At 40.5% G+C, this 12,884-nt stretch overlaps 1 protein-coding gene and 1 long non-coding RNA gene across 2 annotated transcripts; both read right to left on the bottom strand.

Annotated features, from left to right (window-relative positions):
* Positions 1-266: 266 nt before the first annotated feature.
* LOC148648051 (uncharacterized) lies at positions 267-4,133 on the bottom strand. Its single transcript, XR_015926820.1, has 2 exons — positions 3,720-4,133; positions 267-1,732 (listed from the first exon to the last, which is right to left on the bottom strand). It is a non-coding gene; the product is annotated as an uncharacterized LOC148648051 (long non-coding RNA).
* Positions 4,134-6,165: 2,032 nt separating this feature from the next.
* pdyn (prodynorphin) lies at positions 6,166-9,921 on the bottom strand. Its single transcript, XM_088608109.1, has 3 exons — positions 9,744-9,921; positions 7,977-8,131; positions 6,166-7,093 (listed from the first exon to the last, which is right to left on the bottom strand). The coding sequence occupies exons 2-3, from the start codon at positions 8,103-8,105 to the stop codon at positions 6,470-6,472; spliced, it is 753 nt and encodes a 250-aa protein (XP_088464235.1). The 5' UTR covers positions 8,106-8,131; positions 9,744-9,921; the 3' UTR covers positions 6,166-6,469.
* Between the last annotated feature and the right edge of the window lie 2,963 nt (positions 9,922-12,884).

Genomic DNA, 12,884 nt, shown 5'->3' with positions numbered 1-12,884 from the left:
AAGCTGATCGCAAGCCAATTAAGTAATACAGTACGTGTTGTAGAGCCTATTTAGTCTCCAAACATCTGGCATATATCCAGTTCATAATTTACGGCATTTTTTTTTAATTGGAAAAAAAAATAGAAATAGCTAAAATGAGAATTTAGTCGTCCAGAAAGAAAAACAGACATCTTCCGACATAACAGTATTTTGAAGGGGCTCCAATACTGAAAATCAATAACTGCTAAATGAGTTACCTCGGTGCGTCCTAAAAATAAAATCAATAAACATAAAAACTAGCACACAACGTTAGCGTCACTAAAATACTTTCATATCAAGTGTACTTTTTTTATATTTCGTGTGTTACTTAACAGTATCGGATGGGTTCTTCCACGCATCAGACTGAGAAAAGTTGTTCAGGTTGTATTTGGGCCAGTATGAATCAGGGCTATGGATTACTATTCAACATAAAATAACTTTCAAATAATTACATCTTAAAATGATGTAGATGTTAATTTAAATGTGTTTTTTAAAATACGATAATATTATGATCCTAATCAAAATGAACGATTATTCTACAAAAAAGTTAAATGTACTCGTTGATTGCGGTCTGTCAGCCCTAGATCAGCTAAAATCCGTTCTGATTCAGCATGTCCGGTTTTTCCAGCCTAATGGCTACAATAACCTTGACTCTAGCATCTTGGTAAATTTCAAAATGTACGTTGTCCTCTTTAAAATTTCTTATAAGGAAAAGTCACACAGCTGTGTTTACACGTGGCTTTGTTCCAAATCCCATAATTGCATTCATTTTTCATCTTCTTCTATATACACAAGAAAAGACTCCAGATCACAGCAGTGAAGTTGTATGTTAAAATTATTTGTAATTTCCGGAGTCCGTCTAGTGCGGGTTTAAAAAAAAAAAATGAGGGGCTTGGAGACTAGTGCAATAAGAGGGCTCTTGTACGTAATTTTTCCCCAAGAAAAACCAAGTTTGCTAATGACTTTCCACAAATGCTAATTATATTTTTAAGATTATCATAGTAATAACACAACCTATACATTATTTCTGGTCTATAAAGGTAACAATATTATATCCTTATGTTTGTGCCATATGCCATCCATCCATTTTATCTCCTTCAGGGTCCCAGATGAAACCCATTCAAACACCAAAAGGCCATGCAGGCTCCACCCAGACAACACCCCCGGAATTGAATCCAGGACCCATCACTGCAAGGCAGCAATGTTGACCACTGCCCACTGTGTCAATTTGCCAGGCCTATCCTGTCCACTTTTCATTCCAAAGACTCCCAAATCTATGTACACGAGGGGACCTATTGTAACAGGAGCCGGTCTAGGCTCCCTCCCGCGAAGCTTAGTTCAGGGCCCTATGCAGACGGTATAATCCGGAGGAGAGGAGACGAAGAGGATCAGGATGGGTTGACAGACAGGGGGGTGTGACGATGATCCGGTGCTCAGGGGGGGCGTGGCGATGGCAAAAAGGTCCAGACAGTCCAAAAGGGGGAATCCGGGGTGCAGTCCAAAGTCCAAAACCGGGGGATCCATCCGAGACAAGATGATTAAAAAGCAGGGACATGGTACAAGGAGATTAAAAACGGAGCGACGAGGCCAGGTGCTCTGAGCCCCGGACTCAGCTGGGTCAGGACGCCGTTAGGAGGCCTGTGCCTTCAAGCTATGGATGTAGGGCGACTTGATGGTAGGCGGGCCTCTGAGTGTCCGTCTTCCAATGCAGAGCCTGGAATACCAAGTGCGTCCGGATTAAATAAGGAGACAAAACAGGAGGCAGGTGCGCATAGTCAACTAAAATACGAAAGGGCTGATCCCCCTTAAGGGATTCCAATTGTGACACCTATGGTACGTCTTTGATACTCTGAGTGCACCCACCTTCATACAATGAAGCATGACAGTTGGATTAACGTTACCAGTTGGATTATGTGGGGAAATTTAGGGACGCCAGACTGTGCTTGTCCAAAGTGGAGTTCAGCCATGACACCAGAGTTACCACTCCTACTCTTACACACAGTGACATGAGATCTTTAATAAGCACAAGTAAATGTGCTTCAACACCTCATCTGAAGTACCGTACCTCCTAGTCTAGAGGCTCAAACTCTTGGTCCAGGGGACACCACTGTCTCTTTTTCAGCCAATGGTTTCATTAATGGCAAATTCGTTTCAGCTTTCCGTTTTGGACCTATATGCGAAATGTTCTTTCGGATTCTTGCAAGGTGAAGTGGAATTTGTAATTGGAATCAACCCTTTATCTTCCCGAGTCCCAGAATTGACTTCATTCAGCTGCATTGCCTGAAATGTAACCCATTGGATCTCTGGAGAAAGGGGGGAAAGCTGATTGAAGGTTTCTTTGATACCGTGTCATCCCCACCTATGTCTGTTCATCACAAATCGATTTCGATAAATCAATTTTAAGAGCGGTTCGGTCAGAAAAAAAGGTGAGGAAGTTGAAGAGAGACGGTTCTGTGTGCTGAAGGGTAGGTTTTTTGTGAAGCTCACGCCTGAGTGCAGAACAAACTATACTAAAAGTTTAATCAAGCAGAGCAGTTAAAGGCATCAATCAGCACTGGGGATTTAGAGCTCAATTAGAAAAACATAGCAGATCCAGTGCTCCCTCCAGAACTGGGCCTGAAACTGCCATCCTACAGTATGGTGTTCTCGGTCAGCGTACCGGGGCAATAGTTTGAAATTCTCAAAGCTCAAAGAAGCACACATACACTCACCAATTCTCCCGAACACATGCAGATGATCTCTTAAGCCCATAAGAATTCAAAATCTGCTACTCTCCTCCAAAATGATTCTAAATGTACCCAAGCACTCCAAAATGGAGCTTGTGTTCCCAAAAGTGCCAACAAAGTTTTACAGAAGTCAAAGAAGTCCCAAACCGCTCAGGACAGCTCAAAGAAGCACATGTACTGTATGCTAATAGTGGACTTTTGGAGACAGGCCACACACTCACAGCCCATTCAGTATTGATGGAACGGAAGTGGAAACAGTCACCAGCTTTAGGTTATTGGGAATTCACATCTCTAAAGATCTAACCTGGACTGTGAACACTGACTCTATCATGAAGAAGGCTCAGCAGCGCCTTTATGTCTTGAGGTGCCTCAAGTGTTGGGGGATGCCAGTACCTGTGTTGGTGAACTTCTACCGCTGCACCATTGAGAGCATCCTCACCACCAGGATCACCGTGTGGTACAGCAACACCTCTTCTCGAGAGAGAAAGGCGCTGCAGAGAATGGTCAATATGGCCCAGAAGATGGTCTCACCGAGATTAAACAGCTCTATGTGGACCACTGCTGTGGTAGAATTCTGGCCATCACAGAGGACAGTCACCACCCCAGGCATGAGCTCTTCACCCCACTGCCCTCAGGCAAGAGATAAGAGCATACAGACACTTACCCATAGATTCTTCAATAGCTTCTACCCACAAGCAGTGCGATTGGCAAACACATTTGGCCATGCCCCTCAGACCACACCTACCTCATTATGATTTCTTATTTATTGCACATCTCCAGTCATTGTTTACATTCAAACTGTTTACTTGTACATGGTCTACTGTTTGTTTGTATATTGTCTGTATGCACAGTCTGCACTTTGTGTTTTTACACTTGTTTTAACAATAGAGAGACTTTCTGTAAGTAAGAATTCCATTGTACCAGTACTTGTACCAGCTACATATGGCAATAAAGTTCAAGTTCAAGTATGCTCACCAATTCTCCAGAACACTCCAGATTCCTAATGTCCACCAGCAGCACATGCAGAAGCAGTTGGGTTTAGAGGTCTCACACACTCAAAGTCACAAATATTCACTGCCAGTCCTGGAATCCACCATGTCTCCTGGTCTTCATTCCACTCTGGCCTTTTTATGGCTTGATTTGGATCAGTTGTTTTCTTAATTGGTCTTTATTACCATTGGTTCCAGTCTTTCCTCACTGAGGATTGTTTATTATGTATAAACGTGCTGGACTGGGGCCCTTCTCTGTGCAGGAGTGACTATCACTACACTAGATGATATAGTAATGCTGCCGTCAGTAAGGACTTATTAAATTACAGCAGTTCCTTTGCTGTATACATGCCTGTTAGAAATTAAAATGGGTTTTGCAGAAAGTGCATCGGCATTTGATCATTTTAAATAGATCATAGATGACGTCATAATTGTCCGAGTTTATAGCTCATAAACAAAGATGCGACTTAATAACATTTCAAATTAATTAAATACTTACAGACCGGCTTTAATGCGTCACACAATTGAAGTATCTTTGTCATATTAGCACATTTTCCACGCATATTTAAGTTTGTTATATTTACAGGATAAAAACATATCCTGACAGCAATACGTCCCAAACAATGTCTACACGCAGATATTTTCAAATCTAATGACTAATCACTAGCGTTCAGTTTTTGTTAACAACACATTTGGAGCTGCATTAAACCGTTTTTACAGAAGAGGGAGCCAACGCATATTTTTTCAGAGAATCAACTTTTAAAAAAACGGCGAAACAAGGGCAGATTGTAAATAATCTACAAAGGAATTTTAAATAAACAGTAAAGCACATGATGCGGTATACACGTGTGCTGGTTTTGCTATCAGTTAAGGGGGGGGTCGTTTGCTTTTTAAATACTCACGATGATGTAATTTAAACAATAATTAAAGTTTACGGAACTCTCGCTGAACTTGACGATCTCGGGTGAATGACGTCATACGCCGGCAAACCTAACCGGCTGTGTCTCGTGACCAGGTGCTCCAGTTTGTAAGCAGGTGCAAGTCGTTGTTCTAAGCTTCGAGGTTTTTTGCAGTGTATAAGGGCTTGTAATAAATATTGGAAGCGGCTGGGGGAGCCAGATGTACACTAAAGGGCTGGCTAGATAGAATACCAACACATTTCAAGATCATTAGATATTGTAAGATACTGTAACACATACGGCCACCATTGCAGGTTGTTAATAAATAGCAGGGACCGCAACCGGCGGGCTGAAGGGAGATTTCCCTTTAGCTCAATTGGGTGGGTCCTTGTTGAGAAGCCGGAGGCCCGGGTTCGAGTCCCTATGGAGGGGGCCGACCTGAGGCGGCAGCGGCGAGGGCACATACCCACGTGAACCCGAGAGTGCTACAGTACTGTACATCCTTGAAGAACAGTAAAATGACTGATGTTTCAGCATGTCAAAGTAGTTCATTCATTTCCCAGTAATCTCACTTCCCCTTTAAACTATTTGAGAGTCGTACTAAAACTGTCGTACTGGCTTGTGAAAGCAGACTTCGGGGTGCAGGAGTTGTATTTTAGGGTACAGGGCGTGGTACGTGCAACGGATGCTGCTTACGGAGTGGGTTATATTGATATTATTGATAATACAGTATAGAAAGTTAGGTTTAAGAAAAAGATCACAATTGGAACATTATGCTGTGTCTCTGAAGGGACTTCCCTTGCATTGTGATATACTGTAGATACGGACAGATACCTGTTGTTCCTGGGAGTCAGCTGAAAACAGTAGTATTTAGTAGTATGGTTTGTAGAAGAAAAAATGCCTGTCTCTATGGGAGAAACGCGCCGTGCTTGCTGTATTAAAACGACAAATCTGGTGACAGCGTCCACTCATAGCTGCACCTCTAATAATAATAATAATAATAATAATAATAATAATAATTAATAGCAGCTTACACTTATATAGCGCTTTACAGGTCATGGGGACTCCCCTCCACCACCACCAGTGTGCAGCCCCACCTGGATGATGCGATGGCAGCCAGACTGCGCCAGTACGCCCAGCTATCAGTGAGGAGGAGACCCTAGAAGACGCAATAGCGAAACTATCGTGCAGAAAAGAGTCCCCCGCTCCCCAGCTTGTATATTGTGATAAAGACAGAGTAAGGTGCCATAAAATCAGAGGAAATCGTGGTTAAACTCGATTCTGAGCGATGGTACACGTGTGGTAAAAGCAGAGTGAAGCATTTCAGTGCCGACAACTCAGCTGTATGCTGTACTGGTCGTGCATTGATACATAAACCTTGATGGATTGATATTGTGAAAATGGCTTGCACTGTCATTACCTTGTGTGCAGCCAAGGGAGACTGTACAGGATCTTTTATCTTCATCTGAATTCTCGACACTTTTAGTATTTCGAAAGGTAACATTTTCTTTGAAACTCGGACACAGGAAGAACTTGCATTTATTTTTTTTATTATTTTTTATTAAACAAGCATCAAAGAATAGAATAATGTTTGGCAACATACAGATTAGGCCTACGCTTCTCGTTTCACAGATACAATGAAAGTGTCACTGTTTTGTCGGTCTTCAGAAGTGATAGACAAGCTAAGGAGAGCTCCCTGCGCACACCCCAGTGCAACCGCCTGGCGTCGGGTCTTACAAGCGAAGAAAATGAAAAACGAGCTACGGGTGAAAGTGAAAATTCCAGTGCATCTGCATTAGAAGTTCATTAAGTCATTTTCAGTGACGGCTCCCACGATCTATAGGTCGAAACCGTCGTAGGAATATGAGCTAGGCTCTTCATCTGACCGAACAGAGATTTTGAAATGACGCCTTAGAAAACCACCGTATCTCTTCTGGTTATCCCACTTCAACTTAGGTCGAATTCGCCGCATGAACCCTCCATATCTCTTTTGCAGTTCTTCTTGGCTGCTTTCTTCGGCGGAGTCGTGGCTTCTCTTGGGACCGAATTTCCTCAGAAAGCCCCCGTAGCGCTTGACCTCGTTCAGGGCGGCAGCGCCGTCATTGTAGACCACCTCCTCGTCCTCCGACGTCCCGTCGCCGACCTGGCTGTCCTGCAGCAACTCGGGCGCGTCGCGTTCTCCAAACTTCCGGAGCAAATTCCCGTACTTCTTGGCCAGCAGGCCCTTGAGGTGTGCGTTTTCTCGCGCCGGGGAGCTACTGAATATTTTGTTTTTGTCGACTTTCTTGATGAATCCGCCGTACCGCTTGACTAAGTTGCCGGCGGGGTAGTCCTTCTCTTCTTTGTCCGCTCTGCTCGGCTCGTTCTCCGTCAAACCGGCGGAGTACATCTGAAGGGCTTTCTCGCATTTTTCTAATTCTGTGGTGGACGCCAGGGCCCCTTCGCACTCTAACGTGCAAGCCTGAAAGTAGAAAATAAGGTCAACACGACAGATCCTTGATACGACCCCGAGTCCTTAACTTACCGGTTCGTTGAACATAATGCTGAAACTACGCTTCTTCCTGTTGAGTCTGTTCATCTTCACACTGATACAACCAGCTAACGCCATTGACGAGAGTTATAGTTTCTCGAACATATTTGTACTTGGAGCAGTTTTGTTATTGATGTTAAGCTATGCACCGCTCCTGTTTTCACAATATTTGGAGGGCACATGGCCCAAGTATTTTGAAGTTATATTACGTGACTTGTTTTTATACGATGATAACATCTTTGATCAAATTAACAACAACAGAAACGTAACACTTGTACAAAATCATTTCACCGGGTTTCTCGATTAGCCGCTTACCAACCGATGTAACTCTCCATGGTGCTGAAACGTGTGTAATCGATGTTGTCTCCATCTAAAAAGAGTCCTGTTTTCAAAACCCCTAAATTCTTAAATCTTCATTTCTGGCTAAGGGGATTAAAACACCGAAGTGTGTTTAACACATAACCAAAGATTATATTTTAAAAACACTCTGATGTGAACAGAAATTGTCCAATAAATGTTGACTGATACAACCCATTCTGGTCCCACGTGGTTCAGCTTGACTATACAGAGCGCAAGGCGTTAAAAAGCATACCTTTATTTTGTGAATGGAATGGAAATACATGCCTATGATTGACTGAACAAGCATGTGCACACAAAATAAATAATTTACCGTGAGTTGGTGAATGTTTTTTTTTTCAGTTTGGTGTTCCAAGAGTGATTCAACATATCAAAGAAACAAAAACGCCCTGTCACGTCGTTTTTCAGAAAGCAGCCCAACCACCCGAAGTAAACTGGACAGTTAATGCTGTCTTACCAGACTGTTGATGTTGATGTTGACATTGGGGATCTGCTGAGCACAGGTTAAGCACTGGGAAGAGCAGTCTGCTTGGACTGAGGATGGCAAACTCAGACAGAGAACCAAAGCCAACACTGACCACTCCATTCTCTTAACGTTATCTCTCCCGATGGCTGAAAAGCAAAGACATCGCCCAGCACAGAACGGTTAGCACAGTGCACTATGAGGAAGCAAAGATAACGCATACCTAAAATGTATCCTTGTCGCTTTATGACCAGTTCACAGTCTCTAGACGATTTAATATCGCATTTAGCTCGGTTTATAGACATGGCTTTTGCTTTTTAGAAAGTTGTGCTTATTGTACGGAGCACGTCTTCAACGCGAGCCCCGTCTCACAGCGCTGCCTTCACACCGTAAATTTGGGGCGTCAGTTTGCGCTCCTGATAACATTGCAGCGTTTAGCAGATCGAATCACTGTATGAAAACGTCTGACCGTAAGTACCCTCACCTAATCCAGCTCGTTACAATTATTGCGCTTAACAAGGTGCGAACGTTTAGAAACTGGCAAGAAACTGGCGTACTGTAGGTGTACATCGTATATTCTTCTTCTGCTGTATAATATGTATTACATAGAATGTATACAAATAATATACCGTAACATTTTAATTGGGCTTATAATACATTGATAATACAAACAGGATACACTATCTGTACAGTTAATCAGTTTTTACTCTTTAAATGTGTTTGCGCAGAACTTGGGTTGCTCTTTCAGTGTGCGCTAGCCTCATTTCAATCTTATGTTTTTTTTTCATTTATTACACCAGCACGTCATGTCATTACACCTAATATACATTTCCCGTAGTGTAAAGTGCTCTGATTATCGTTGTCTTATAAGCATAAAATAATACGATCGTAAGGGTCAGGACATAAGACTTATTTTACGGAACATTTACATCGTTACTCGATGTTCATCCGTGTTTCTATAATCTCTTATATCTTTTAAACAGTATACATACACGAAACGTTTTCCCTTATGTATACCTTCTCTACTGAGCTTAACAGAACTTGTCAGCAAAAACATTGTAGTTCCAGTCTAATTATAGAATTCACATTTATTTACTGTAACTACAGAGGTAGCGTAATGGTAGTGATGAGTCTTATCCAAATCACAGTTCACAAATGCAGAGGTGATCAAGCCAATTACAGAACAATCACGACTGCAATTAAGTGTTAATTAGTGTGGGTTTCTCTCTATGGTAAAGCTACGCGCGTCTTCAGCCTGAATAGTATGATTTTCTCTATATAAAATGCTGCTCGTACGCAGGTACTGTTTATACACAAACACAAGTAGCCTATTTAAGTATTAATTAAAGGTACGTCCTGGCTAGTTTTGCATTTAAATACCCACTATTTCCCCTTATTCATAAATTATTTTTTACAACAATGCATCAGTCGCTCTTAGCCATTATATTAATGGGCTCGTCTTCAAACTGTTATTGTACTATAATGTCTCGAAATAGTTTGCATGACCACGTCTGCAAAAGAAGATGAGGCGATTATTCCCAAACCCAGACGTTGTCCGATAACACATTTACCAGAAGTAAAAGCAGCCGAAGAAACAAAAAGTCAAGCGTTTAAAGTGCAAGAAGAGTATTAGGACAGCCTAACTGCCTGCTAATACTGTTTTTTTTTTTTACATTTTATTATTATAATGATAAATGCAGTATATTGCGCCAATATAATGCGTTATCAAATCAAAAAATGATCTGGTAAAGAAATAGTTACCTTAGCAATAGTGAACGAATTAGTGCTTTTCCACCTGCCAACGGGTTCACCTCTGCCACTTGATCTGCAGCTTCTGAGTTTCCTTCTTTTCTTGCTTTAATTTAATCTCCTAGTGCATCTTAAGGAGTCAAGTTATGATGAGTCCCAGTTCTTTGGTTCTTTAAAATCCCATTGCCCGCTCCCCGTCTTTATAAAGACGGAGACTCTGTCGTGTCACTGGGGGACATCAGAATAGATTCTTCTTTTGGACCAATAAGAGTGATTGGTTGTATGAATAATCTCCCACACACCCCTCTCTCTGTCTCACACACACACACTCCCACACGCATTCCCCCTCTCAGCCTTGGCAGGGCAAGAATTTAATGCTTTTGTGCACGCCGACGGACATGATTGAAAAATAAATACAGTGCTTTGGCCATTAATTATAATAGGGGTGGAGATTTAATTATTTTTAATCGTTTGGGGTCTAACTGGTATTGACGGGAGAGTAAATGAATTTCTATTGTTATGTCAAGTAATGCATGGAGGAAATGCTCGATGCAGTAAGGAATGATACAGTACATTAGGTTTGGACGCTCAGGCAGTAACAAAACAAATCGGTAATGCCTTTATACTTCTTAGAGGGAAAAAACACCCAATACAGAATAGTGAGAATCTAAACCTGTTGCACCTATTTATACTTTCACTACACTTAAATGTTTAATCATTAACCTTTTAATATGGTCTTTTTTTACCAATCATTTCTAAAACCTGATGTCAAAACCTTCAAAAGTGGGACTTAAAAGCTGTAAATATTGAGTCTTCCCTTCCGACAGAATCGAGTCTTTTCTGTGTCGTCAACTCAGTTGTAAAAAGTTACATTTCCTGTATTCGAAAGCACGCTAAAAGCAGAAAACGAAAGCATAATTATTTTCAACATAATACTGGAAGAGCTCATCTTATTCACAGAACATATTTCCACGTGTACAGGAAAGACGGAGAGAGTTGTTTCAAACGATATGAGAAAATAGCGTGCCTCTTTTTTTTATCAAGGACCAAAAACCAACTACAGGCTCGCGTCACAGTGAAACCAAACACCATTTTCTCAACAAACCGGTTTCCATTAATTTACCTGACCATGAACACAACGTCTCTATCCTTGAATTTATGGAATAAGTATCCAGAAAAGGATGACTATGTATTTACAGTAGCGACCGTATGGTGGAACACAGGAAGCTTTTTAGAACAATATGAAGTTTCTTTTTAATTTTGAACTATATAGACTTCTATCCCTGTTATGTAGAAATGCAGTATACTGTATGTATATGTGTACACTTGTCATAAAGCTGTAGAATTTCTCACTGTCGTCAGTCTAGCAGCTGTAATGCGATGTTGTGTCAATGTCACAGACCTTAATTGACACTAATCCTGGACTTTCTAATGGTAATGTAAATAAGCATGTCTAGGCCACCAGACTATAAATTCTGCATTTCTCTGTGTACAGATAAGTAGAATTTCAATGTCAAAACAGTTTCTGTGGGATTTACAAAAACTGTAACATAACTAGTTAATTAAATAATTTCATTTTATAAGTTTCAGGTACGTAGGCAAACTTTTCTGATAAAAGAGAATATAAATATATTCATGATATATATTTATGGTATATTTAATGTATACCAAACCCTGCAACTTGCTGTTCCATGAGTCTTATAATATTTTTTTTTATTTTATAATGGGGGCTAAGTGTTCGCGTAAAGGAAGATTTTTTTTTAAATCATACTTCACATTTTACATCCACTCATCGTTTGGAATGACCCAGCAGAGTATATGAATCATACTTCACAATGTGAAGGGGGTTAATTAAACGTTGTTCTTTAAAAAGCAATATCAGGCTTTAAAATGACTCTTTTTTTCTAAACAAACACCACTAGATAAGATACTAGAGCAGTACTCTGTATCTGAAATAAGATTCTTCACTGATATATTAAGAAAAATGCGTATTGTTTGGTAAAGTATATTGATTTGTCAAAAATATTGATTGATTATAACTCTCCAAGATAGCATGTTATAGTTCTGTTGTTCTAGGAATGAACCAATTTGAATCTCATCTCTTCAGTTTTACATACAAGAATTATTGAGGCAATTATATTCTTTTTTGTTTAAATTAATTCATAAAATGCATAAAACAATGTTTTTTCCCCAATTATTTTTTTCTTGAGTATTTTATGTCAGATGCAGTAGAACTATTACTCAGGCAGAGGTGGAAGATGTTTTAAAGTGCAATCTTTTTGTGGCCTTTTGCATTTCTCCACCCATATTCCTTTAGCAATCAAGCACACCTGCAACTGCTATGTACAGTACGTCTGTCCTTTAATGTTGCTTCTTCTGTATATTCTGGAGGGCCACTCTCCTTCCTTGCATGTTGGCTTCCTGTACATCATCGTTCTTCAATCTCATGAATGAAACATCCAATGAAAGATGCATTTACACTCATCTGGACAAAAAACTTAAAAAAGAGAAAAGGACTGTCATTTTTTCTGATGAAAAGACATTTTTTCCTCTAGTGGGCTCCTGATCACAGACCTTTTTCTATTGACTTTCTTGTTAAATCCCTTCAAATCCATCCATCCATATTGCAAGAGAGGCAAAAAGTAACGGAAGAACTTCTCCCGTGCTTCACAGTAACACAAATGTGAACGCGGGAGCAAACAGATCACGAGATGAAAGGGATTGACAATGGAGTGTGATGAAGGAAAAATAAACATGTCAAAGGAACACTTCACAAAGGGTTTAAGAATTAAAAACGTCAGCATCATGCCATGTGTTATAGAAGGAGATTCATCGGTATCTGGTAGTTTTATTATAGGTGATGCTCATTCTCCAGGGGTTAGAATGGACTAAAACTAAAATATCACCAGGGCCTGATGGTGTTCAAAAATCAGACAGGTGAGGTGCAGGATGTGCTGGGAAGAAAGGTGAGGTGTTCCTGGTAATTATTAATGGATCCTTCCTGTCGAAATATTTAAAGCCAGCACATGACTGAAATATTGTGTTGTTGCTGATTTTTAAAAAAAAGTAATGTATCTTTCTGTTTTCAGGGTGATTTAATCTAGGAATAAGCAGTTTCTTAGCAACCTCGACCATACATTCCTATTCTTCTTC

Source organism: Lepisosteus platostomus, chromosome 15 (genome assembly GCF_059453375.1).
Source record: "Lepisosteus platostomus isolate fLepPlt1 chromosome 15, fLepPlt1.hap1, whole genome shotgun sequence".
NCBI lineage: Eukaryota > Metazoa > Chordata > Actinopteri > Semionotiformes > Lepisosteidae > Lepisosteus > Lepisosteus platostomus.
This window is presented reverse-complemented; position numbering and strand designations above follow the sequence as displayed.

Excerpts from the sequence above, each read along its gene's own strand:
- pdyn (XM_088608109.1), bottom strand. The coding sequence starts at position 8,105 with ATGGAGTGGTCAGTGTTGGCTTTGGTTCTCTGTCTGAGTTTGCCATCC. Across the intron at positions 7,094-7,976 it reads ACATCAACATCAACAGTCTG|GCTTGCACGTTAGAGTGCGA; the intron begins GTAAGACAGCAT and ends TTCTACTTTCAG.